Source organism: Mycteria americana, chromosome 3 (assembly GCF_035582795.1).
Source record: "Mycteria americana isolate JAX WOST 10 ecotype Jacksonville Zoo and Gardens chromosome 3, USCA_MyAme_1.0, whole genome shotgun sequence".
Classification (NCBI taxonomy): domain Eukaryota; kingdom Metazoa; phylum Chordata; class Aves; order Ciconiiformes; family Ciconiidae; genus Mycteria; species Mycteria americana.
In genome coordinates this window covers 103,775,955-103,799,839 of record NC_134367.1, presented here as the reverse complement: position 1 = coordinate 103,799,839, position 23,885 = coordinate 103,775,955, and the positions used below count along the sequence as shown (strand labels likewise).

At 43.3% G+C, this 23,885-nt stretch overlaps 1 protein-coding gene across 1 annotated transcript; it reads right to left on the bottom strand.

The window, feature by feature from the left end:
• Positions 1-1,204: 1,204 nt before the first annotated feature.
• On the bottom strand, positions 1,205-23,704 carry DTL (denticleless E3 ubiquitin protein ligase adapter). Its single transcript, XM_075496381.1, has 15 exons — positions 23,582-23,704; positions 23,264-23,389; positions 22,270-22,368; positions 21,884-21,945; positions 21,672-21,792; positions 21,107-21,172; positions 19,757-19,872; positions 19,003-19,076; positions 17,952-18,055; positions 16,857-16,961; positions 14,679-14,791; positions 10,909-10,998; positions 8,935-9,073; positions 4,205-5,067; positions 1,205-2,695 (listed from the first exon to the last, which is right to left on the bottom strand). Exons 1-15 carry the CDS (start codon positions 23,625-23,627, stop codon positions 2,627-2,629), a joined length of 2,193 nt encoding a protein of 730 aa, XP_075352496.1. The 5' UTR covers positions 23,628-23,704; the 3' UTR covers positions 1,205-2,626.
• Between the last annotated feature and the right edge of the window lie 181 nt (positions 23,705-23,885).

Genomic DNA, 23,885 nt, shown 5'->3' with positions numbered 1-23,885 from the left:
AGTAAGTAGTATCATCTGCATGGAAAAACCTGCAAGATACATAAGGTGGGATTTACATATAGACATAGGATTTGGGAATACTATCTCAAAAGGCTTAATTTGATTATAAAACATGGAGCACAGAGTTTCTGTAAATCCTTTCGAAGGAAAGGTAATTCAGAGGTATAGCTTGCTGGCTCAAAACAAGAGCTCAGTTCTTTGAATGCTTAGTTCAGCAAGTGTCTCAGGTAAAGACAGCACTGGTTACCTTAAACCACTTGACATACAATTTGTATCAGGAATTCTCCTTCTATGCTTTTGCAATCATGATTTTATCACAGTAAGGTCAAGGCAGTTGGATATAGAAGAATCTTAAGTTTCAGTTAATTCTCCTACGCTTTGAACCAGGTTGACGTCAGCTTAAGATGTAATTATGCCTGGTGGTCCATAAAACAAGTTGTTCCACTAAACAAGTACTATTTGAAAGGAGAAAATCTCACATCCCCACACAATATTATTCATCCAAGTGGTAACCCGTTAGTGTAAATCATCCCTAGGTAGCCATTTACAAGATATAGGAGATAATGGTTTGGCTGCAGAACATTTTTGGAGGAGGAAAATATTGTGAAAGAAGTGGAGGAACATGAAATCCTATTGTTGAAATGTCTGACGACTCTCATGTACTTCAGTAGGGTCCACATCTCCTTATTCTGCAACCTGTTATTTGCAAACTGCATGGAAGAATCCTGCATGAAAAACTGGCTGTAGCCAAGGCAGGTTGCTCTAATAATTAAAATTAGGACAGAATTCAGTCCCAAACCTACTTATTTTAGGTTATGTTTCTACTACTTCCATCTACCTCAATATCCAGAAGTAGGTTAAAATTAAACTAACAGATTTTTTATATTCCTGTTTTGCTCAGGATACTAGATCCATTCAAATAATCACTTTTTAAAAATCAATTTTTTTAAAGAAGAACTATAAAATGTATGCCTGAAGCAGTACGTTACTTTTCCCACTTTCCTAATGGCACCTCCTCAAAGCTCGTGGGATGATGGCCTGTAATTCAGTAAACAGGAGAAAGTTGTTCTGGCCCCTATACGTACCTGAGTGCTCCTGCTAAAAGACGCGACTTGATGATGACTACTTTTCTTTTTTTAAAAAAGCACACTACACATTTACTTTTGCTGTGTAGCTGTAAGAGACCTTTCGCAAAAGCCATTTTCTCTCAAGTAATTTATTTCCTTGCAAAATACAAGCTACAACATAAAACACAAACCAGGATGTTTTCCTCTAATCCCTTTCAGCTACCGTACTATTCAATGCTACTGTAAAGTAGGTGTGAAAATTTCAGATGGAAAACATGAGTTAGTTCGATCACATCCCCTTCAAATACCTGAATTCTTTTGCAGTAGAAAAACTTAATAGGGATTCAGGTTTGGTTTGTTTTCGGTTTTTTTAAAGTTCATAGGAACTATTATACCAGAAGACAGAGTAAACGCTCCAACCTAAGATACAGATCTTCTACTAGCTCCCCCTGGGGAAAGCATGACTGAGGAGTTAGTATCATTAGCCAGCAGGACAGTGATCTCATTTCAGTGACCTTGTTCTTTCAGCATCAGTGACGGCGTACAATGACAAAGCATTTAATATTAATATGTAAACTGTCAAGTGCTTTCTAAAATGTCAAGTGCCTCTCCCCCAATTTACAAGCTATTATTATTTTAGAGGTACTGTATTATGAAAGTATTGTGAAGTTATGTTACAAGCAGTTGTTAATGCCTTTGCTACAGGCTGAATCTGTAAGAGGTGACAGAGCAACCAGCTGTTATGGGATGCCTATTTGGGATAGATCAAACTTATTTTTCTAACGCACCTTGCCAGTATTTTATTTCAGAGAAGTGACAAGCTGTTGGCCTCAACAGCTGTAGTGCTGATGGTTCAAGAGCCAGCTAAGTCAGTAAATACAGAAGTTTTCAGACTGGGAGAAGCAAGAGGATGGCAAGAGGAGTACAGGCATTACATACTTGATTATACTTTTTCTCCTCTTGGACTATAATCACCATCGGATGGACATAGAGTGATTAGAGGCCTTTTATATTTACTTAACACATTCATAACCTCTGCTGGAAGCGGGTAGTCATTGTGGTACTACAGGAATAACTGTAGAAATGCCATCCAGCATGAAGGGGCTCAGATCTACCTCCAATAAGTTTCTCTACCCACATTCCAACACTTGCTTTTCAGGAGGGTGTAATGATTTACACATTATTCTGAAGCAGAGGAAGTTTCAACAGCAGATTAGTAACATAAACTGACAAGCTATATGTGCCTGTCAACAATGCACAGCAGAGCTGTTGCTGTCTTTGGACTATAACAGTTGCCATGTAAAAAATACTCCGTTTTCCTTTATAAAAAAAATCTACCATCCGAAGTCAGTAAGAGACCATGAGTAAGTATTGTGTAGATTTTCCACACTCAGCTGACTTCAACTGTTAACGGCTTTAAAACCAGAAGAATAAAACCCCAAGTTTATGAGTGTCTGACAACAAACTGTGTAATCCCGGTGCATCGTTGTCGGCATTGCCAAATCTGGTCTTGATACCACAGGGTCAACCTCCATCAGGTGCAACCGCTGCATGCTGCTTCAGTCACTCTGTGGCTTTCTGTGGAAGTATGTGCAGATCTTCCTCATGGAAACTGAAGTGGTTGCAGCCTAGGAAGAAAAAAACCCCAAACCAACAAGAAACGTTTCTAGGTTAACAGTTCATATGCTGAAGGAGTCTTAAAGTCTCCCCTCCATCATTGCTGCGGTTTGTTTAGCTTCCCCAGTAAGATAGTAAATGAAAGGTTCTTTACTATAATCTGTTTGTCTCACAGATAAGAGGCTTACTACCTACAGGAAACACTGGGTAAAACCTAGGGTTGGCTTACTGCCGTAAGAAGAGCACTCTGGCTGCCGTTTCAGCTTCCTTACAGCAGATAAGAGAGCTGCAGATTTCCAAGATGTAGCAGATCAACGAATGCTGCTGGTGTTCCAAGCACCTCCTCAGGCTTTGAGTACAACACAGGAGCATCCCGAAATCTGAACTAGAGCATACTGGGCAGGAAAGGTAATTGTTCTATAGTAATCTCCCTCCATGGCAAATCTTTCTGTCTTGTGTGTAAACATGTACAGCATAAAGTACAAGTAGTTGTAGGTTTCCTATAACCAAGATTTCTTGGTACAACCACAATATGAAGAGTTCAGCTGCTATGCATAACTTAAGGAGTGGTGGCTTGCCGACTTCATATCTGATAGAAGTGCTGAAGAGGTGAAATCAGGTAAGAAATGAGATACCAAAATAAGCCTTAATGATGGCAACAACTTCTAGCATCAGATATTCAATTGAGAGTATAACTAAAATTTGATGATTGAAAATTTACCTAACATTTACTTAAATAAGACTCAGTCAAAGACACTGCAGGACTTGGAGTCCAGTTTCAGAGACGAGTCAAGTTTGGTTTGTTTTAAAAAATGTAATTATCATTTCTCAGTTTGCATGTTAAACCCTCATGCCAACTTTTTTAGCTGCTTTATAAGCTTAACTTTCAGATCCTAGGATGAGCTCTGTGCCAGGCTTCTTGTACATCAAGTAGGATTATGTGGGTCAAATCCTGCCCTCTGACCCTTTTACAATTCCTTTGTTTTCTGCTAGTTTTCAGTTGAAGGAACTGAAGGCATTAGTTAGCCCCACGATTTTAACATGGGTAACAAATTCTTTTGCTACCTGGGCTAGAATAGAATTTGGCTCTTTTTTCCGAGCTAAAGTGGCTTTCCTGTAACATAAACAGGCAGATGTGACGGTGAACACATAAACAGTAGATCTGCCAGGAAAGGTGCTGTCATTATTGTGCTTCTCAGAGTAGAGCTGTATTTCAGATGACGGCTACATCCTTTGAACATCCAGCTGGGGACTGCGAGGATCTCTGAGCTCCTCTGTGCCCTAAGTCCCTTTAAAATAAGGGACACCACCTTCCTAAAAATTCTGTTCCTGCACGGAGGGGATTAGTAGATAACATCATTAATGTATCTGGTTTATTAGGCCAGAAATCATCCCTTTTGTGCATAATCAAAGGGATCAGATAATTCTTTGAATGCCTGAGCAGGAGAGAACAAACAAGGGGAGAGTGGCAGCTAGGGATAATTTCTTTCGTGGCCACTGTCACTGACCGTCCTACTTACAGTTTTCAGCGAAGTGGCCGCTGCCACAGCCTCTTGTCGTTTGGCACCGGGACTGCAAGATGACGGGGGGCTGTTTGATGCGCTCTGGCTGCCAGCTCTGCCAGTCCGGAGCTTCTCTCCCAGAGCAGACAACCAATTTTTTCTTTCAGGTGAACTATTCTCTTTATCTACTACCTCTGTGTCTTTCTCGCATGGAGATCTGAAAAAATGGGGGGGAGTTTGAACGCCTGATGGATTAATATGGCTTCCAGGAAAGGAAGGCTCTTTTGGGTTGCGGCTGGAGCCTTCGCAGTCGTTATCCAACTCAGCCAGGCTGAGAGCGCCTTCATCGCAAGCTTTTTGGTCTGCAGCCAAGTCACATAAATTCAGCTTGGATTTCTTAGCTGCGTGGTCCAGTTCAGTCACGCAGCTACAGGCCTGCAGACACTTCTGCCCCGCATCGTCCTCCTTGCTGCAGTCAAGCCTTCTCTTGGCACGCTTTTCAAACTGCGCGTGTGGGGCTTTAGGAGGGCAAGCGGCTTCCAGGAAACCTTGGGTGACTTCTGCCAGGGCTTTTCTAGGAGAAGGAGCCTTTTTCCCCACTTCTGGAGGAGAAGAGCACGGAGTCCTTGTAACCCAATGTTTAATGGACATTTTGGAGGAAGGGATCGGTCTGGGAGAAGCGCATGGGCTGGCTCCACTCCGCTTGGCTGGGGTGCAGGCTGCGGCCGTCTGGGTTTTGAGAGCACCCGTCGGAGTGTTTGTAGACAGGGGAAGGTCTCCAGAATAAATGGGAGCACAGGCAGCTGGCCGTGGCGAGGAAATGCACGGGCTGCCCACTGTGAAGGCCTTGGCAGGAGTACTCTGTGGGCTGGCTGGCGGTCCTGATAGGGGAGAAGTAAGCAGTCTGATGAGGAACACAGAACAGCAGATCGAAGACAGCCCTTTTTATAAACACCCCTTCTAACTAGGAGATTAATTCAGTGCTGACCCTGCTTCTCAGACACACGCTTTTGAATTAAGAGGCTGCATAAATCCCTCTAATTTCAGTTAAACTGGTACAAGTCTTACATAAAAACCTGTATCACATTGATAGGTATAATACAGTACGTTTGTGTAAATGTCTGACATCTATCCCTTCTGTAATGAGCCCTCTTACATGAGCTACAGCCAAGGGACTGACGGACAGACAAAATAGATCTTGAATCTTCCAAGTTTATCTAGCCTTGCTGGAAGCCTTGCAGTAGCTCGGTCCAGACAGCTCTGTACTGAGATGCTGCCGGAGAGCAAGGCTGATCCCCATCTGCACCACCATCTTTAGCGGCCGCATAACTGAGTTGAGGGACAAAGGTACCGTAAGCAGGTCCCACAGCTAATTACAATACCAAGGAAGCCTTATGCTATAATGCCCTACCCTATGGCTAATGCTCCTAGTCAGGCGTTAATGGTTGCATATTTTACAGATGAAAAAAGAAAGAGTGAGAACAGGAAAGGACATACTTTCATTCTCTTGTCTTTTTGCTGCAGGATTTTCTGCGATGCTATATTAGTATGAAGGTGGTAGTTATTTACCAGACCCAGGGAAATGTGAGAAACTCTTCAACTCCTGAACAAGGACTTAAATTCCAAAGAAAATAAAATCTGTCACTGTAGTAACTTATTTCTTTAAAACAAATGATTCCCAAACAGGTACTTCACACTGGCTTTTGAGCTCACTAGCCAAGATGTAAACTCTCCTGCTTTTATAAAAGAGGTTCTGAATACACAGCTTCTTAAAACAGTAGTCATAGGTAAGGGCATAAGGACCTCGCTACTAACAGTGGGAATCGTATATAGCAAAGATCTTGGTCTGCAGCAATATTAGAGGGGTGTTTTTTAATTTATTATTTCTTAATTTTTTTATTTCTGGCACCCTCCAACAGAGAATACATTAGCGGGTTTGTTAAATGCCTGCTTTCTCATTAATCTAACTTGCAGTGATGCAATTAAATAGGATAGCACCTTAGTTACTCTATGCATTTCCACTGCTGAGCACAAGAGGTCTAAACATTTTCTGTATACCAGGGGTTTAATCTGAACTCCCAATTCTCAGCATTAGCACTGTACTATAAAACAATTCATTAGAACAATGAGAAGTCTAGTGTGAATAACCTGCCATTTTATTTAGGACACTGGGCTGTCTCACAAATAACATGTTGAGTGAGGACCTACATGACTCTTTGATTATATACCATATTAAGCTTCTTTCGATACTTCCTTTTACTGTATTATCTAGTGTCCAAAATACAAGTACTGGTGCATCAGAGCAAAATTAAATAGGATCCTGTATTAACGGATCCCACTACAAATCCGTCTAACACACAAAACAGAGTTAAAGGCTCCTTTCCTGATCAAATATGCTACTTCATAACAACTTGCTTCAATCTGGACTAAGAGAAAGTAACTGCCAAGATTGGTTCTCCTAATCTTTACTTTAATGAGCACTTACAAGACAATAATATCTCTGCTAAGGAACTAGTTGCACTTAAAAACCTAAGCTCCTAGAGGTAGAAGAGAAGTGGCAAGCTCAGCAACTCTTGATCCCTAATGACCATCTGCAAATTCATACAGCAGAAATACTGCATGACTGGCTGGGTATGAGCCCTCTCAATCCCGAACCAGTCTGAAAGTTATACTGTGGAGACACTGGATAAGGGAAAAAAAGCTACCCTTGAGTTGGATGGGTGTCATGGCAAGAAGCAAACCCAAACTTGAGAACCGTCCCCAAACTTGAGATAAAGAATATGAAGATCAGACTTTTTTGTAAGACTGCATGCATTTTTCAGGCTTCTACTAAGCCAGCTCCAAGCTGTTTCCATTTATGCTGCCATTGCATGTAGTACAATACTGTAAATACCTGCAGTCAACCTGCATAACACCAAAGCAGGTTATTTCATATGTTTCCTACCTTCTCTGCTACAAATCTCCTAGAGTGATATTACCAATCTCCAGATTTAAGAGTCACACATTGTCCATGCACGTGCCTGGTCCAGAAATTTGGTTACACAAAAACATAGAGAAAGTAGTGCAGCTTAGGGAAACCACGAAAATAATTTCCAAAGAAAAGGAAACTGTGCTTGCTACACTTGACGATATAGGTCAACAGTCAATACACAACCTCAATCTCACAATTTGTTCCACATAAATGGGTGGGGAACTACCTAGATCTCATCCCAGCAGGTCTGAAATAGTACTTAGCTTGCCAGCTCTGCATCAGTCTCTGCAGATAACTCCTATATTCTAACAGCACATGCTTTGTGTTCAAAAGCCAAGGTCAGCAGGAAGCCTGCTGTTGTGTTTGCAGTGTCTGTGTACTTCCTCTTCCCTCCTGTGTTACTCTAACGCAGCAAGAGCAAGGAGAAATAAGTTATTTTTCTAGTGTTATTGCCAAAGCTGACTTGTAAAGTTTCAGTGTACAAGCGACTTTAGGTTTCAGGCTTCTGGATGAGACCTATGCTTACTTCTCTTTTGCTGAAACTAGTACACAAAGTGATTTTTGAGCCCTCTCTGAGGCAGAAGTGTGTGCACACACAACCCATTTACCAGCTACGGAGCAGACCTGGCACTCTCCCTGCTATTGTCCTGCAAACTTCCTGCAAGACTGTTACTCACTGGCAAAAGGTTAGAGGTAATGTTATCCCATTAGTGGGATTTGGAGACTGTCAGCCTTTATTTGTCTTAGCCACGGTGAAATGCATTTGGAGGGTGGCTAGAAAAGATAGGTGGAACACAGGAAGTCACACCACCAGCTGCTGAGAAGCTATTGTATTCTTAGTTTCAGAGCTACTCTACAGAGAAGCTCATCTTATTTCACTTTTGGGCGGGGTTATTCTCCTTTCACCTACTCTACTGTAACAAAATGCAAGTTTCAGACAAGTCAAAATAGTGCTATGATCCAGGGCTCCTTTCTGCTGGTCTAGGGTACTGTCCAGTGAGTAGCTTCTCCACAGAGCCCAGATCTGCTTGCTAGCTGTGAGAGCCTGTCTGATCGCCTAGGCTTTGTAGAAAGGTATTGCATTTGTTAACTAGCCTTAACATGCGAATAGATGAATGCTACTGATTAATTCTGGAACATTATGATCACATCATGATTGTCTACATGCATTTTTTAAGTACTTTCACTATGTGGCCTTTGTCTGTATGGACAGTCAGTACCGCTGTATGAAGCTGAAGAAAGAGATGTAATATTGGTAGCAGCAGCAAAGAAATCTGTGCAGAATTCAGCTACTGGGCAGGAGGAAACAGTTCAGAGTTCCAAGGCTGTATATGTGCTGTCAGCCCTTTACTGGGTAAACTAGCAAACTGGAAAAAGAGTATGATCTTACTGCTCTTAGTTATTATTTGATATAAAAAAAAGGGTGACTTGTTGCTACAGTGCATGCACACATGACATCTCCTTTGGCTGTTCAATTATTGAACTCTGCTGATACCCACTGAAGATCTGGCTGCCCGACAAGCTGTATTAATGAATATTTGCTTTGCAGTGTGGTCATACAGACCTCGGCATACTTGTAAGCTATTTCAGCCAGCTTGTGTTGTTGGTGGCAGAAGTATTAAAAAGTAGAAGTGTTTGTCTGGCTATATGAATTATTGCTTAGTATGAAAAAAATAGAAGACTAATAAGACAAGCCAAAAGCTTTTGTTGGTACAGAGAACAGCCAAAATTCGGAAGCCATGTTGCAGAGCAAGTTATCTCAGCTCAGGGGCCTTACCTGCTCCACGTTGTTCTTCTGGTTTCTTCTGAGTGACCCAGCCCACCAAGCTGCTTTTGCTGAATGCTGATTTCTCCTCCTCAGGACGACGTCGTAAGCGCCAAATCCTCACGGTGTTGTCATCGGAGCATGTGGCAATCTACAGTATAAATTCGTTTGTTGGAGTAACCTGGGCCCGTCCTATGGATCACTGGCCAAATGAACTAGAACAGCTACTCCCAACACACCATGCAAATATGAATGAGGGTGAAGCCTGGTTGAGAGGGTACAAGATTTGCCCATAAAACAAACAAAACAACCCAAACTCTGTTTCATTACTGTACCAGACAGCAGTATTCGCTTTAAAGTGGACAAGGCTGCTGCCTTCATGTCTTTCTGCTAGAGAAATCTCAGTCACTACTAACCATTTGCCTTGCATAGCTCTGTAACAGACGGCAGTCTGCTCAGGAAAGGCCAGGGCATATTGTGAGATTTCACTCACTCAGTAGACAAAAGCGGCCATGCTGCTCTTTGCACCTGCATCCAGGTCTGTCCCTGTTACTCAGGACCTTTTCTGCTTGGGGATGAGCATTTGCAATACACTAAGAAGGTGACCCTGGAAGGCTGTTGCACTAGCCTTAAGCTAGTTAGCACTAGCCTATGTCTTCAGAGTCAGATGTCAGCAGTATCTGGCAGAGAAACCAACCCTACTAGAAACATTGGTCTAGATTCCCGCCGCAGCATCATGCGCTCCAAAAGGTTCTGTGGAATCTCGTCCAAAGAAGCAGCAGAACCCACCTAGCCCACATTTTATGTCTCTCTTCGGACAGATTAGCTGGTGACTGACATGGGAATCAGCAGTAAGAAAAAGGAAATGCTGTGGCCAAAGTTCATAGTAATCTGGATGGGAAAGTACCTCTACTCTGACCTTTGTGACACCAATATTGTCCCTACAGAAAGCAATTTTGCCTCTCAGATGACTCCAAGCAGCTTCCTGACCTGTTTTAGCACCACATTTTCCACTTTTCTTGATGCTTCAGCATCTGTACAATGGCTGACTATTTCTTATCTATGTCAGTAACGATTTTAAAGGCTGTATTGGTCTGCATTTCCAACACATCACGATCAGGATGCTGGGCTACCTCTAGATCACAGGTTTCATCTAAAATACTAATTCTCATATTTTTGTGCATCTTACACAACTAGAACAATTCCTCCTGCTTGCCTGCAAGACTCCCACCCTCCTACACTGCCACACTTTTCTGAAGATCCAGTGCTATAGTGCAAGCTAGGGAAAGTGGGTGACTTGCTTAACACTGTGGGGTGAAAGAAATTCAGGCTATTATCAGGACACTGTCTAGGATTTTTCAGGATTATTTCTCATTTTGAGCTAGGTCAATCATTTGAACCAACCTCCTACTGCAGTTCTCTTCCTTTTAGTGATACCTGGTGCATAATTACTGACCCAATTTCACTGTAGGTTTTTGGGTGTACACACAAATATGTCACAAAACCAGCTCAGATTTTGAAAAAAGGTCACAATGAAAAGAGTCCACATGTTTGTTAAAGGGCATTCAAAACTTCTTGCCGCTGTGTACAAGACTAGCAGATGTATCAATGGTCAGACAGGTAAGGAAGCTGTAAGTATGGAACCACAAAACAAGCTTTTGGCTTATGAAAGTCCTGATTAAATGGTTTCACAGTTTTGTCTCTTACAGGTAGTGTCAAAAGCTCTCATCAGGAGAGGTCTTTGTTCATTTGCAATTTCCTAGGTCTTATCAAATAGCCTAAATTATTTGAAAATAATGAAAAAGTTCTGATACATTGTACTCATGTGACAAGCTTGGTTTACTGCCCCCCCCATGAACATTTTTAGAAATTATTGACTAAAAATTTCCTCCCAAATAAAAAAAATACTGCTGCAATTTTGAAAAGCAGATGTTGCCACATCACTTGTATTGTTTCACGGGAAAGACAATTTTCCAGAAAACAAACCTTAGTGAAGTCTGAAGGACACCAGGCAATGGAGGTAACTTCTTGAGAGTGACCAAGGAGTATCCGTGGAGGAAGGCTGGGCTCGGAAACCTTAAAAATTCCATAGAAAAGCAAGTATACCATCAGAAGCCCTGCAGCCTAATATACATCACTAAGAAAAGACCCCACAGCCCACCTGTGAAGCATGTGAATACTTTCCATCTTTCCTATACGAGATGGATAAATCAAATGCTCTCAGCCTGTCACCATGAGGCAACAACTGATGGAGCCCTAAAAATCAGTTCATGTTTCATTTCTAGAGGTGAAGCAGCTGGTCAGCACTGAGGTGTACTGACTTGCCTGGAAACACTTGTTCAATTCCTGCTACACACAGGATTTCTGCCTCCAGAGTTGTCAGCCCAAAACACGACACAAACATTTTATTATATTAAGTACCTCTACCTGTTCTAGGTAAGACGCTTAAAAGTCTGGGAAGCTCATACTTTGAATCAGGATAGGCAAATATATTCTGCTGCTGTTTTACAAATGCCCCAATCACAGGTCAATGGTTTATTAAAAAAATAAAACTGCCACCAACAAAATCCTATAGACGAACCTTCACTGGCATCAGAACTGGCATTTGTGCGACTGCCAAGTGCCTGTACTTCCTCCAACCAACCAGCTGGACCAGAGACCCTCTTAAGAGTTCATAAAAAAGCTCCCTAAATCACTCATGCTCATTAAACTGATCTCCATTTCTCTTTCATAAAAATCTTTCTCCTGTTCTACAGTATTACTATTAATCTTCGATTACAGCTCATGTAAGTGACAGATACAGCTGAAGCTAGCATTAAGTGGCCCAAGGAAGAAAACACACACGCATACACATGCACAGAGATTATATCCAAGTTTTGCATGCTTTCAGCAGACAATCCTTTCTGGAGCTATGAGTCATCATTACTGATGTGACATTATAAGGGGGATTTATCAAGGGGATTTGCATAAATGACTAAGTGAATGAACAGATCCTTTAGTGTGTGGGCAAAGGAGTAGACCTTACATACAGATTTCAAAGGAAGATGCAAGATATCAGGGAAGGCTTCTGATTTACACGCAAGTTTTCTCTTGTGGATCACCTCCTACAACAGCCTGCAAAACTGCAATTGAATATCCAGCTTCAGATCTTAAAGTTGTTCTGATACAAACAACTTGATCTTAACAGGTTGGGTTTTTTTCCCTGGCATAGCAGAGGTAATCACTTGACTAAATATCCCACTAAATGCCTTGGTCAGAGTATTCCCTTCTCTGCCTAAACACGCAATACCATGGAAACTAAATCCCTATTTAGGGAATAAACAACAGGAGATCTCGGTGCAGAGAACACCTTAGTTTACATTTAATAGCGGCCTTGCTGTACGCACATAACAGACACAATAGCGGTCTAGTAGCCATTGATTGCTGAAAGGAAAGCAGAGGGAGAGAATTATTCTTGCTGGGACACAGTGGTTTTACGCTATACTAGCGTAAATTAAACCAACTTATATTATTGTGAACTAAAGGAGGATGTATAGTTATAGCTGTGTCCACTGTGTTTGGCAGAAGACAGTCGGCCAGTCTGTGCATGTTAAGTCAGGATTAGATGCAGCACATGCTGCTTTTTGCCTGATTTGACAGGATATTGGTGGGGAAGTTAGAGCTATTGTGGAAAGGTTAAAAGGAGAAACCTAGGAAATGAGACTGTATTAGTTACTCTACTCACTGAAACAGCTGTTGTATCCTTCTTTAAGATTCAGCTTAAGATGGTGTATATAGTTTTATGCACCATTCGATACAGAAGCACTTAAATTCCAATGCTGGGACAGACTAGAGAGTAACTTAATATGGTCACCTCAGAGTGGCCTGTACCAGAGGATTCAGAGGACAATGGAACTATGGAAGTATATGTTTATAAAAAATATTTTTCTATTACCAGGAAGAAAGCTCAGCTAGGTACCATCTTTGTAGAGAGAAACCTCTCTGCTCTCTGACTTTTATAATTTTAGGGCTGTTCAAGAGTCAGTTCATTAATCGACGAACTAGTAATTAAAAAAACACCAACACAATGAAGTGAGTGTTCATTGCCTGAAAGTGATTTATATGTGGAAACAGATTGAAACAGCGTTCTCGTCAGCAATAACTTCTAGCCACAGTATTCCTTGGGAATTGCTGACCCAAACACAACTTAGCACTGCTGCAAAAGTTCCTCAGAGAAATAATCTGGGTGGACAAGGTCTTGCTCTGCCTTTCATTCCTTGACAAGATCTTGCTCTGACTTTCATTCTTCTTTAGATATGGAAAGCTAGAGCTCTTCATTAAGTTCTTTCCAACTTTACCTGTTAATTGCTCATGCAATATCTAACCATGTTTTTTTCACAGCATAGTAAGTCCTCATCCCAGGAAAAGATACAGATGTTTCAGAGTCAGTAAAATCTGCCAACATTTAAAACAAATTAAGAAGCCTCTGGGTATGACAGATCTCGAAAGAGACAGTTTCGCTGGAAGTCCCACTTTCTAACATGACTATGGGATTAAAATAAAAGTAATCATCTGATGATTTATTTAATAAATATGCAATACGATCTGTCACCCACGTGTGATAGCAACAGAAGCCTTCTGTACGCGAATGCATTTTGAATGTGCTTAAATGCTTAAACTTTGAGATGTAATGACATCCTTGAATGCTCTCGACCCAGTCCCAGCCTATGTTCCAAGAAAGTATCAAAACACGTGAACACAGGATGCGCAACCCAAGTTTGCACAGGTATTTTTGCTGAACTCGCACAGAACATGAGGAAGGTTAAAATTACACCACTTGGCATGGGAGTAGCCATGCTACTGCACTCCTGCCACTTCTGAGTAAGCAACCTAGCTGCTTACAAGTGTTCTCCAAATCAAAGAGAATACATACTCAAACCACAATCACAGCAGGCTGGCCCTCTGCTCTCAAAGGTTTGTATTTTACTTTCAAATGCATCATGAAAGGGGTAAACAAGTCAGCATTCCTTAAAAATTACCCCAAACTTGAAATAAGCAGTCATCGGTGGTTTCTGTCTATTCTACTTCAGATAAGAAGTCCACTCTGTTCCCATATGACTGTCAAGTATGGGGAGCAGAACTCGAAGCACGCCTTATTCTGAGGTCCCTGCTATTAACTTGGTCACATTTGCATTTCCTACACGTCAGCACAAGATGCCAAGTGACGAAGCCCCTCAGCTGTCAGACAATGCTTTGGAATTTTGCTGAAGGCTCTGGCTGAGCCCTTGCTGTAATACAAAGGCTTTAACTACTGTAAATTAAACATGAGAAAAAGCTATGTCTGAAGCAGGAGCTGGAAAAAGGGGAAGTGGGGGGGAAAGAGTGCCCTTTAAAACAATTAAATTGTTAGGTTTCTCTTAACGTGCTCCATTGCTAAACAGGAACCGAGAACTGTCTGTCTACTTGTCATAGCTGGCTGAATCACCAGGATTGAAAGAGGATTTTAATGCCCATTAAAACCAGATTAAGATCAGCAACTTGCAATAAGCAGCAGTGATGAGAGACATACTGATGGCAGGAGGTTAGCTCTGTTTTACATTAAACAGTTACATCGAGCCTTGACAGCAACACACTCCCAGCACAACATGCCAGGAGCTAACCCCACGCTGCTGTAAGTAGGAGTGGGAGGCAGGGAGTGTCCTACGTGAACATGAAAAGCAAATGAAAGAGTGGAGCAGCTCCAGGTTGCACGCTTGGGTCTCTCCCAATCGCCTTACCTTCCAGACGTACGCGTTGCAGTCGCTCGAGCCACTGACCAGGAACTGGTCGTCTGGGCTGGTGCTGGATTTGATGTAAAAGCTTGAATTCTGGTGCCCGCTGAAAACTGCCACTGTGAGGAGAAAAAGAAAAGAAGAAAATAAAAGCCCCGCTCAGTGCACAGCCATGGAGTCGGTTGCGCAAGCAGGGCTGATCTTACAGGCTTTTCCTGCCTAGCCACATATCCTCTGGAGAAAGTGGTTGCGCTGCTCCCTCGCTCTGGGGCTCTGGGGCAGGAAGTCTTCATTATTCAACTGGAGCCCTTCAGGCTTCCCAAACGAAGCAGGTTTACCTGAACAGCTCTCTCCACAGCACTAGGAAGCAGTGGCAGTGTCATCAAAGCTTTAGCTTCACCCATGTCACAAGCAGGCTGAGACATCACCTGGGCTGCCCCACCACTCTGGTTAAGGTTCCTTGTCTCTTCCTCTCTCAGCCGCCACCACTAGCCCCGCTACATTAACAGCGGCAGTCGTGCATAAAGCATAGCGAGGGCCGTCTTCCACCCAGGCGGCAACGAAGGTGCTTCCTGCTCCTTCCTCCTGCTGCCAGCATCTTTATTTCATCAACAAAACTTGCATCATGTCAGCTCGCTGGTTGCCTGTATTTAAAGCCTCAGTAGTGTTTGCTAAAGCCTTGAAAGCATTGCCCAGAATGGCTGCCGTTTCCCCTATTGCAAGGACCGGAGGAGCCGGCAGCCAGCACAGGAGCTGAGTGTGGGTCTAGAGCACTCGGCCACACTACGTCCCGTCCTCTCGTCGGGGCAGAAAGGGCAAGTTTCCTGATGTAGTGCCAAGCGGGGCTGGCACCCCCTTGACCAGCCCTGTTTTAATAGTGTTTTTGGCGAAGGAGGCAACCCACAGATCAGAGGACAGATGACTGCCTTTGGCGGTCTTTGAAAAGTTGCGAGACCCCAAAAGATCCCTTGGTTTTTACCCACAGCTCTCAGCACAGCGGTTACAGGACAGCGAGCGCTTTCCTAAGCCAGACCTACCAGCAAGTCCTGTTATGGTGAGGATTTCCTCACGTTCCCCTGCAACCTAAAGCTGCCTACATACCAGATAAGCACAGCCGCAATCGGGATGAAAGCTGGCGAGCGAGGACAGAGGCACCAACCCACGGGCAGGCGCTGCCCTCTGCGGGAACCGCGGCACACCGAGGAGCTGCACACGTTTCATCCAGCTGGATGAATCGAGATTGCTCGCTGGGTTTTATCGGCTGCACGCAGAAGGCAAGAGCTCCATGAGGAGGCCGAGGGCGGGATGCTCTGTGCTTTGGAGAGAGCCCACTCCTGCAGGGGCACAGGCCAGTGAGTGCATTTCCAGAGCTCAGCGGTGGCAGCTGGGGTTAACCTCGACAACTGACCTATTAATATTTACTTGCACCACTTCTTGACTCTGGAAATGTTCCCACCCACTAGACTGCCTTCCTGAAGAGCAGACAGAAAGGCACATTGTTCATTTAATTTCAATCAACTGAGAGACTGACTGAGAAAAGGCAATGGAAACTAAATCATGTGCCTGGCTGGAATGCATCTAACAAGTTTTACCGCTTTCTGAGAAGCGGCCACTGGCCTATGACATAGCAGCTTAGTGCACCAAAGTCTGTGGGCCATCCTGTCAATGTAAAGGTCACAGATGCAGAGCTGAAGGAATGTAAAAAGCTGAAGCATCTCCACAACATGCTGGGGATGCTTTCTTCCAGAAACTGCAGTAGAAGCTAAATTTAAAAGACACATTAAAATATCTGAATGTGACCATTTTACCTGGATTCATACCTAAGAGCTTGAAAAATCAGTGACTGCCAGTAAGCAGAAGATTCAAACTTGCTTTAGGTGGGTAGCAGCTGGACACTAGCCTTTCCTCAACAGATAACATGCAAACTACCCTTAGTCTCAGTCTGGGTGAACCAGTATCTGCACTTATGTAAGTTTTTGTGCTATTAATTTTATGTGGAGGGCTTAACACAGAATATGAACAGCCCTTGTAACAGGTGCCTTCTCTCCCAGGTAGCTTTAGACATAAGAGCATGGAATAGGTTTCCTAAGCATTCAAGCTGGTCTAAGTCGCAGGGAGAAACTTGCCTTTCTATGCTCTGTAACACCTATTTTTTGCAGCTATTTCCACAGATATCGTGCTTACCTGGAATGGTCCTTAAACTCGTCATATTGAACATGTAGATACTGTCATCAGTGCAGTTAGCAAACAGATTAGCACCGGTGGAATCCAAAACCAGGCTAGAATATCCTATAGTCAGAGAGAAGTTCTTCATAAGAAATAACTCCACAAAAAACATTTTGGGAAACAGGCATTCTCAAAGAAATGCCTAGAGAGGGAAATTTGGAAAGGATCTCTATCACATATGAGATTGTCATTGGAAAGTTTATTCATTCGACAGAGCACTTGCTGGAGAAGGGAATTCTTTAGATTAACATCTACATTTTCTCATGAGGATTCAGGGTGATATTTTGAGAGGAATCTCACCTTCAGACCAGGCAAGTGGTTTATTTGATAGTTTCCAATGCATAACAGGAACAACCAATTGTAGAAGCAGAGATTAAAAATATATAGAAACCATCATGCTTTGGTAGACTGAGCCATCCTCTGATTTGCTAGTGATTTAGATTCAAGAAAAATCTTTCCCTGAAAGCAAATTATTTCACAACCAGCTCCTCGAGGATTTCCCTCTTGTTCTTGGGACTGACACTGACCATTACCACGTCAAGACAGTTGATTAGGCAAGTCATCAGGAATTACTGTGTTGCATCAGAACATTGTAAGGTGTTAAGATACAAAGAAGCACAGAGCAACATGAACAAGAGTGCTATTGTTTTTAATAACAAACAGCTTCAAGTATTGCTCAACTCTGGAAGGTTATAATGTAAAAACCCAGCCTGGTCTGTTGTCTTTGCAAGATACAATGCAAAGAAAGAGTTCAATCTGATTTCTGCTCATGCATCAAAACGACTAGCTAAATTCTACCTCAAGAGCTCTATTATTCCCTTATCTCCATTTCTGAAAATGCACTGCTGAAGCTTATGTAAGTTTTTATCATTGCTGCAATGATACAAAAGTGGGGCACTTTCACTCTTCAACTTGAAAATTTGGTACTGGCAATCAAAATACCGTGCTGAGCTTGTCAGCCTGATCAATAATTGGCTAAAAAGATGAGATGGCACTGTCAGTACTTCTTAAATTCACTTTGCACTTTAACAAATACGTCCTCCAATAACTTACCAAGTTTGCGAGTACTGGTCCCAGGGTAGCAAAAAGACTTGAAGGGCACCGGGTCCTGACGGTAAGCTGCATAGTTCTTGCGCAAGTCCCATACTTTGATGACACTGAAATAGACAAGCACAAGTGTCTTCAACTTCGAAATTTCTTTTGCAATGCTGATAGGGCCTTCTAAGTGCACAGGAAGACAGGTTGCTCATTACCGAGGAGTGTCCAGTGCTAAGGAGCACAACTGAGCAAGAGTAGAGCAGAGACATGCTGAAAGCAAAACAATTGCTCTGCTGGTTACGGGTGAGGAAGAAGTATTGTCTTCTGTAACTAACACAAGATACAACATGAGCCCGCAAGTCAACTTTCTTCAGCTAGTAAAAGGAAATACAAGGATGCCTTTATACTCCTGACTTGGAGTTTTAAAAATGAAGTCCTTCAAGGTTTTTCTTGCTCTCCAGGAGCAAGCCTCTCTCATGAGCCATAGGCAGGAAAGTCAATCTTATCTGCCTCAGAAAGGCTCTGACCACATGGAGCCTGCTAAAGAATCGAGTTCTGAGAGGGTAATCACCATGCTAATCAATGAGACAGTTTGCTTGAGCTCCAAGATGCTGCAACAGATCTGGCACCTAAAAGAATGGATCCTTTGTAACTCAAGGCAACATTTTCTCAAGCATGCCTACACATATCCAGGCACCAACCACGCACTTGCATGCCAAAACAGCTCACTGTCTAACAATAGTCTGTTTACTTGAGGTCCAATAGGTCCATGAGAATAGAGAGAGACGATAAGAACTGCTCTCGTTCTGCCCCATAGCTAAGACACTAAAATGACCACTTACCACACATGCACAATTTGTCCCAGCACTGCCATCTTCAGTAAAGAAGAAAAGCAGCATTCAGCTTTGCCAAAGCAAGCTGGCAGCGTAGCTCTGCTGATTCTACCTAATAGCAGCTGTAGCTTTGTGGGCCACTGTGTGATCTTAGGAAAAAATCGCCCAATCTTTCTGTGCTGCTAAGAAGAACACGCAGAATAGACAGAAAAGCAGGCATCCTCCCTCCTTACCCATCAACAGCTCCTGCAGAGATAAGAGTATGCTCGTCCTGAAGCAGCACCACAGTTACACTCTGCTGGAAATCCTTAAGGGAAGAAAGAAAACAAAGAAAAGAAAAAACCCACAACTTTATTTGCTTTCAAGGTCAGCAAGATCTTGCTGCTTTGTCCAAGGCCACGTGAATACCAAGGAAACCTCCTCCTAGCCAGGCAGGAGAACCTGGAAATACCAGATGCCATTTAGGACACAACAATCCTTCAAACACTCCCACCAGTGAAATTGCCACTGAGCGGTAAGTGTTTGGGCAGCAGCTTGAGGTTATACCTTTCAGGTCAGAGATAAGAGAGCTGCCTTCATCACAAGGTTTAATAGATTAAATAAGACCAGGTCTTACTCCAGTAAGGCAGTCATTTGTGTGGTCAAATTGGGGGGGGAAGAAAAAAAATTACAACCCTCCCTATCTCCCCCCTCAAAAAAGGAATGCTGGACCACTCCTTTCCTCTCTGGAAAAAAAAGATGTATTTTCACATGGCATTTGCACAAAGATGGCTTGTTAGACACATGGGTTGTTAGACAACTAAACAATGTCTAAAATTAGCCCTAGCAAGTGACCATGACACAAAACCCTATCTCTGCAAAGATAAACTGAAGCATTTACTACATTGAAGCCAAATATTTCTCACAATAATTACGTAGGAAGACTTCTATGAATAACATTATCCCCAGAAGACAGGCCTACGTTTCATTTGTTCCCCAGATACGTACCACCAAGGGAGCAAGTCCTCTTAGGTTCTGCCTCTTCTTCTTCGGTTTGGAAGGAGTCTGCTTGTCAACCACATTGTGTGCTCCACTGATTTGATTTACCTGCCTATAAAATCCATCTGAAAGAAATCAAAGACATCTCCATTAATAGTTTCTATGCAATTTTGCCATCACTTTAATAAAACAGGCAGCAGCTTGGAAAAAAATCCTAAAAAGTGGCTGAGACTAACCCTTAAAATCATTAACATAATCTGAAAACAAAAATTGTTACTTACTACGAAACCAATGAGAAGAACACAATAGAAAACAGGAGCATATATTGCAAAAAATGGCAGAGGTCAATGTAGCATGGACACTGAAGCTAGAACTGGCCTAGGCAGGCTGCCTTTGGAAATCATTACCCCTTGGTGTGGTCTTCAGCATGCATCCTCATCTGGAGTGTTCAAACCATTTCATCCTGAGCAGAACTGTACTCATAGGTAGGTTTCCAGTGCTTTTCCACTCTACTTCATAATTTTCTATTAGCCTTTTGTCTGCTACTTCTCATTTTATGAAACTTACTGCATTACTAGAGTAAAGCGACTTTTCTACTTTTTTTCCTATACATTCCACTTCAATCATGTGGAGCCTGCCTTTTCCCCCACTTGCCAGTTTGAAGAGCCAGGGAACCTGGGACAGATGAAAGAGTGAGACGTGTTCTGGCAGCACAGGCCAGGAAACTTCTGGGACAGAGCAGGGAACTGGGAAGAGGCGTAAGGGCATGACCTGACTGGGGAAGAAAAAGCACAGGCCAGGAAACTTCTGGGACAGAGCAGGGAACTGGGAAGAAGGCATAATGACCTGACCGGGGAAGGAAAAGCTCCAGGAAACACAAAGAGAGGAGCAGAATGAGCTCACCCTGCATTTAGTAGGTGTTCCCACAATACATTCAGTTGCACCCAGCACTCACAAGTTGCTTTGTTCCTGTGCTTTCTGCCTTCCTTCCTACTCTGGCAGGAGTCTTCCCAGCTTTTCTTCATCCCTCCAAATGGCTCTCACCCAGCCCATCTATCTCCATGCTGTCCCACACAAGGATGCATTCTGTACCCCCTTATCTCCTTATGAATACACAGGGTATTATCAGGACAGCACGTATATCAATGCTGCAAATCTGAGACTTTTACAAAGTGGAAAAACATATTAGACACAGAAGAAATTCCACCCTAAAGCAGTCCACTGTTGTCTGACAATCTTCTTCTTACTGAAGTGTTGCCTATACTGTAATCGAAAGCATTAGTCCAACATGTACATCTAAGTGCTATTTTTACATGAGATACCAAGCTTTTTTTGATACATATCTGAAAGTTCAGTTACCTTTCTTGTTGCATCTGGTATCCCAAACCATGATGTTTCCATCTCTGCCTCCAGTACAGAAGACAGCTGAGGGAGAGAAAAAGAGTGCTATTAGCTTCCAAAAGTGTTAGTTTAATTAACTGCATGCAGTACAATGCCATCTATGTGCCTGTGACTTTTCTGCCCCAACACTTGGGATGCCAGTCCTAGAAATACAAAAATCAGGCCAATGTTCTGCCATGCTTTTTGACTAGTTCCTTTACCCTTCCTAGTCTTTCTTTACTACTACTCTAGAGAAAACAGCTTATGAAAATAGTATTTACACACTTATGTATGGAAGTAAGAGCTGAATGATTTCAATATCACATCTTAAACTTGCCCAAGATCAGAAATGTGCAGATGTTAGCATCAGGTCACCGTGAAGTGCCAACAAGTTGGTTTTGCTTCACTGGCTAGGTTGCCGCTCAGTCTGCCTCTGCTATTTGTAACTGCCAGTTTCCAAAGCCCTTTTTTAGCCCCAAAAATACTGATGTGCCAGGGGGAAAGAAGAAAGAAAAAACAGACAACAGGGAATATCAACATTTACCTTTCTCAAATCTAGAAAAAGCAACTGACTTAAGGCTACACTGGTGACCTTTGCATATGCCAAGAAGCTCCCCGGCTCTCACATCCCACACCTTGGCTGTCTGATCTCCTGAAGCAGTGACCTTCAAAGGAAAAAATAAAAAGCTTTAGTCATGTTCTGCACACAGTTGCCATAGCATTAAAAACAAAGTTAGATGGCAAAAGACTGCTTACAATCCTGTGTTCCCCTGGTACCCAGGCAAGGTCAAATACAGCATTTGAGTGAGCCTGCCATTCTAAAAAGAAAACAAAAGCCAAGATTAGTTCAGTGCACTGCAGCATGATATTTTGCAGAAGACTAAAGAACATCAGACACTGAAATCAGAAAACTTGTCAACAGCTTGCCTTACGCCTGAAAAACAACACAGAACAATTCACCTACTACTGCTGTTCTAAGAGCACACTCATGCTGCTGCTTTGTAAAGAAGACTCAGCAAAGTATATGAAAGGATTTAAGTACTGCCCACATTTATGTTTAAATGACTTGCAAAAAGCTTTCTTTGATTCCAGTAAATAACGTTCTTGTCACATCAAATGAAGGTCCCATTCTATATATTTACCCTTAAAGATGAGTTTGCTGGTAGTTTGAGCTTCAGTATCATACAGTCTAACAAATCCTTCTTCATTTGCAACTGCCAGTACATGCTCCAAATTCGGGGCTGAAAAGAAATTGAAACATATTTGTGTATTCTGTAGCTGATTCATAATCATGCCCCTGCTCTTTGTGAAGGGCCACAGACACTTTAAATAGGCTACACAGCAAATAGATAGCTGTGAAATAAACAGTATTTACATAGCAATTTAAATGTTCAAAATGCAGAAATATTGGCAAGCATTTTTTCTAGATGTTCCATTCAGGAACTACTATACATGAGCAGTCAAATGGCTCCAGGAGCAACTTTTGAGATAATGGCCTCTCACCAGCTATAACAGTTCTCTAGTTATAGTTTTCTATGTCTATATTACCTATCATCTACAACCTCCAGTACTTTCTATGGATCTGAGTTGGAAAAGCAGGAAGCTGCCTTGGAGAAATGTATAGGCTCACACCAAAACCGGAGTACTACAAATGAAAGAGTTTTGCCCTAAAGATCCAGGACCTTCCACGCTTACTTCACTCATCATGTGTTCATCATGGGGAAGCGCTACATGTAACCGTCTAGTGACATCCATCCACCTCTTTGCTTTCTACGTACTATTCTCCATCCTGTTATATCTTTTACATATTTTGAACAAAGCCCAGTTTTTCAACTGCGTAGCCTAGCACTGTCACCAAGAGGACATACCTTGAAACAGACAAAGCTGAAACAAAGAGACGTTAAAATAAGTGCTTTGTAGTTGCTTCTTTAAGGGGATACTTTCCATCAGTATGTCTAGGAGCACCATGGTCCAATTTATATCACGTCTAGGTGCAAGTACACTATTACCAGCTCACTTTAAAACAAGAAACTCTGAAACCGAATCAGGAGACATATTTAAAAAAAAATTTAAAAAAAGCTGACAGCGGTGCCCACACCCTTACCCCTAAAAGGGCCTTTCGGAAGGCGACTTTACCTGCAGAAAAGGTGCAGCCGAAAGGAGGGACCGGCATTCCCGTTTCCCCGTAAGACAGGTGGTCATCTTCTTGGCTGCACTGGTAGCTGTCCAAGAGGTGCTGCAGGGGAAGCGGCGAGGACCGACCTACAACGAGACAGACGGACCGTAAGCGCACCAGACACCCCAGACTCGGACGCGGGGGTCTAACCCGGGGGCTCCGAGACCACCGCTACGGTAGCGGGCGGCCCGGGCTCACGCCGCCGCGGTCCCGCCGGCCGGGGAAGAGGCGGCGGCGGCGCGGGACGGGGCGAGGAGCGGGGCGGCGGCGGCACTCACGGGGCGGCGCGGCCGAGGCGCGGCGGAGCAGCGCGCGGCACAGCATGGCCAAGAACAACCGGCGCGCGCGGAGCCGGCTCGTGGCGCCAACTCCCGCCACCGACCGACCCGCCAAAGCCCCTCATTGGGCAGCAGGCGCCCGCTGCGCCGCGCCCTCTTCCTCTGATTGGGTGGCGCAGAGGGGGCAGGGCCTCCAGGCCACACCCACCCTCCGGTCGTTCAGCGGGGCGCAGCCGCCGCGAGTGGCCGCGGCCGGTGTGGCGGCTGCGCCGCGCGCACGCGCCTCGGCGTCGCGCCTGCGCAC

What these genes read in the sequence shown, in the direction of transcription:
- DTL (XM_075496381.1), bottom strand. Translation starts at nt 23,627, where the DNA reads ATGCTGTGCCGCGCGCTGCTCCGCCGCGCCTCGGCCGCGCCGCCCC. An exon ending in GTCCTTCAGACTTCACTAAG is followed by an intron (nt 9,074 to 10,908) that starts GTTTGTTTTCTG and finishes TTTATACTGTAG; the next exon opens with ATTGCCACATGCTCCGATGA. An exon ending in CGGCCACTTCGCTGAAAACT is followed by an intron (nt 2,696 to 4,204) that starts GTAAGTAGGACG and finishes TTTTCTTCCTAG; the next exon opens with GCTGCAACCACTTCAGTTTC.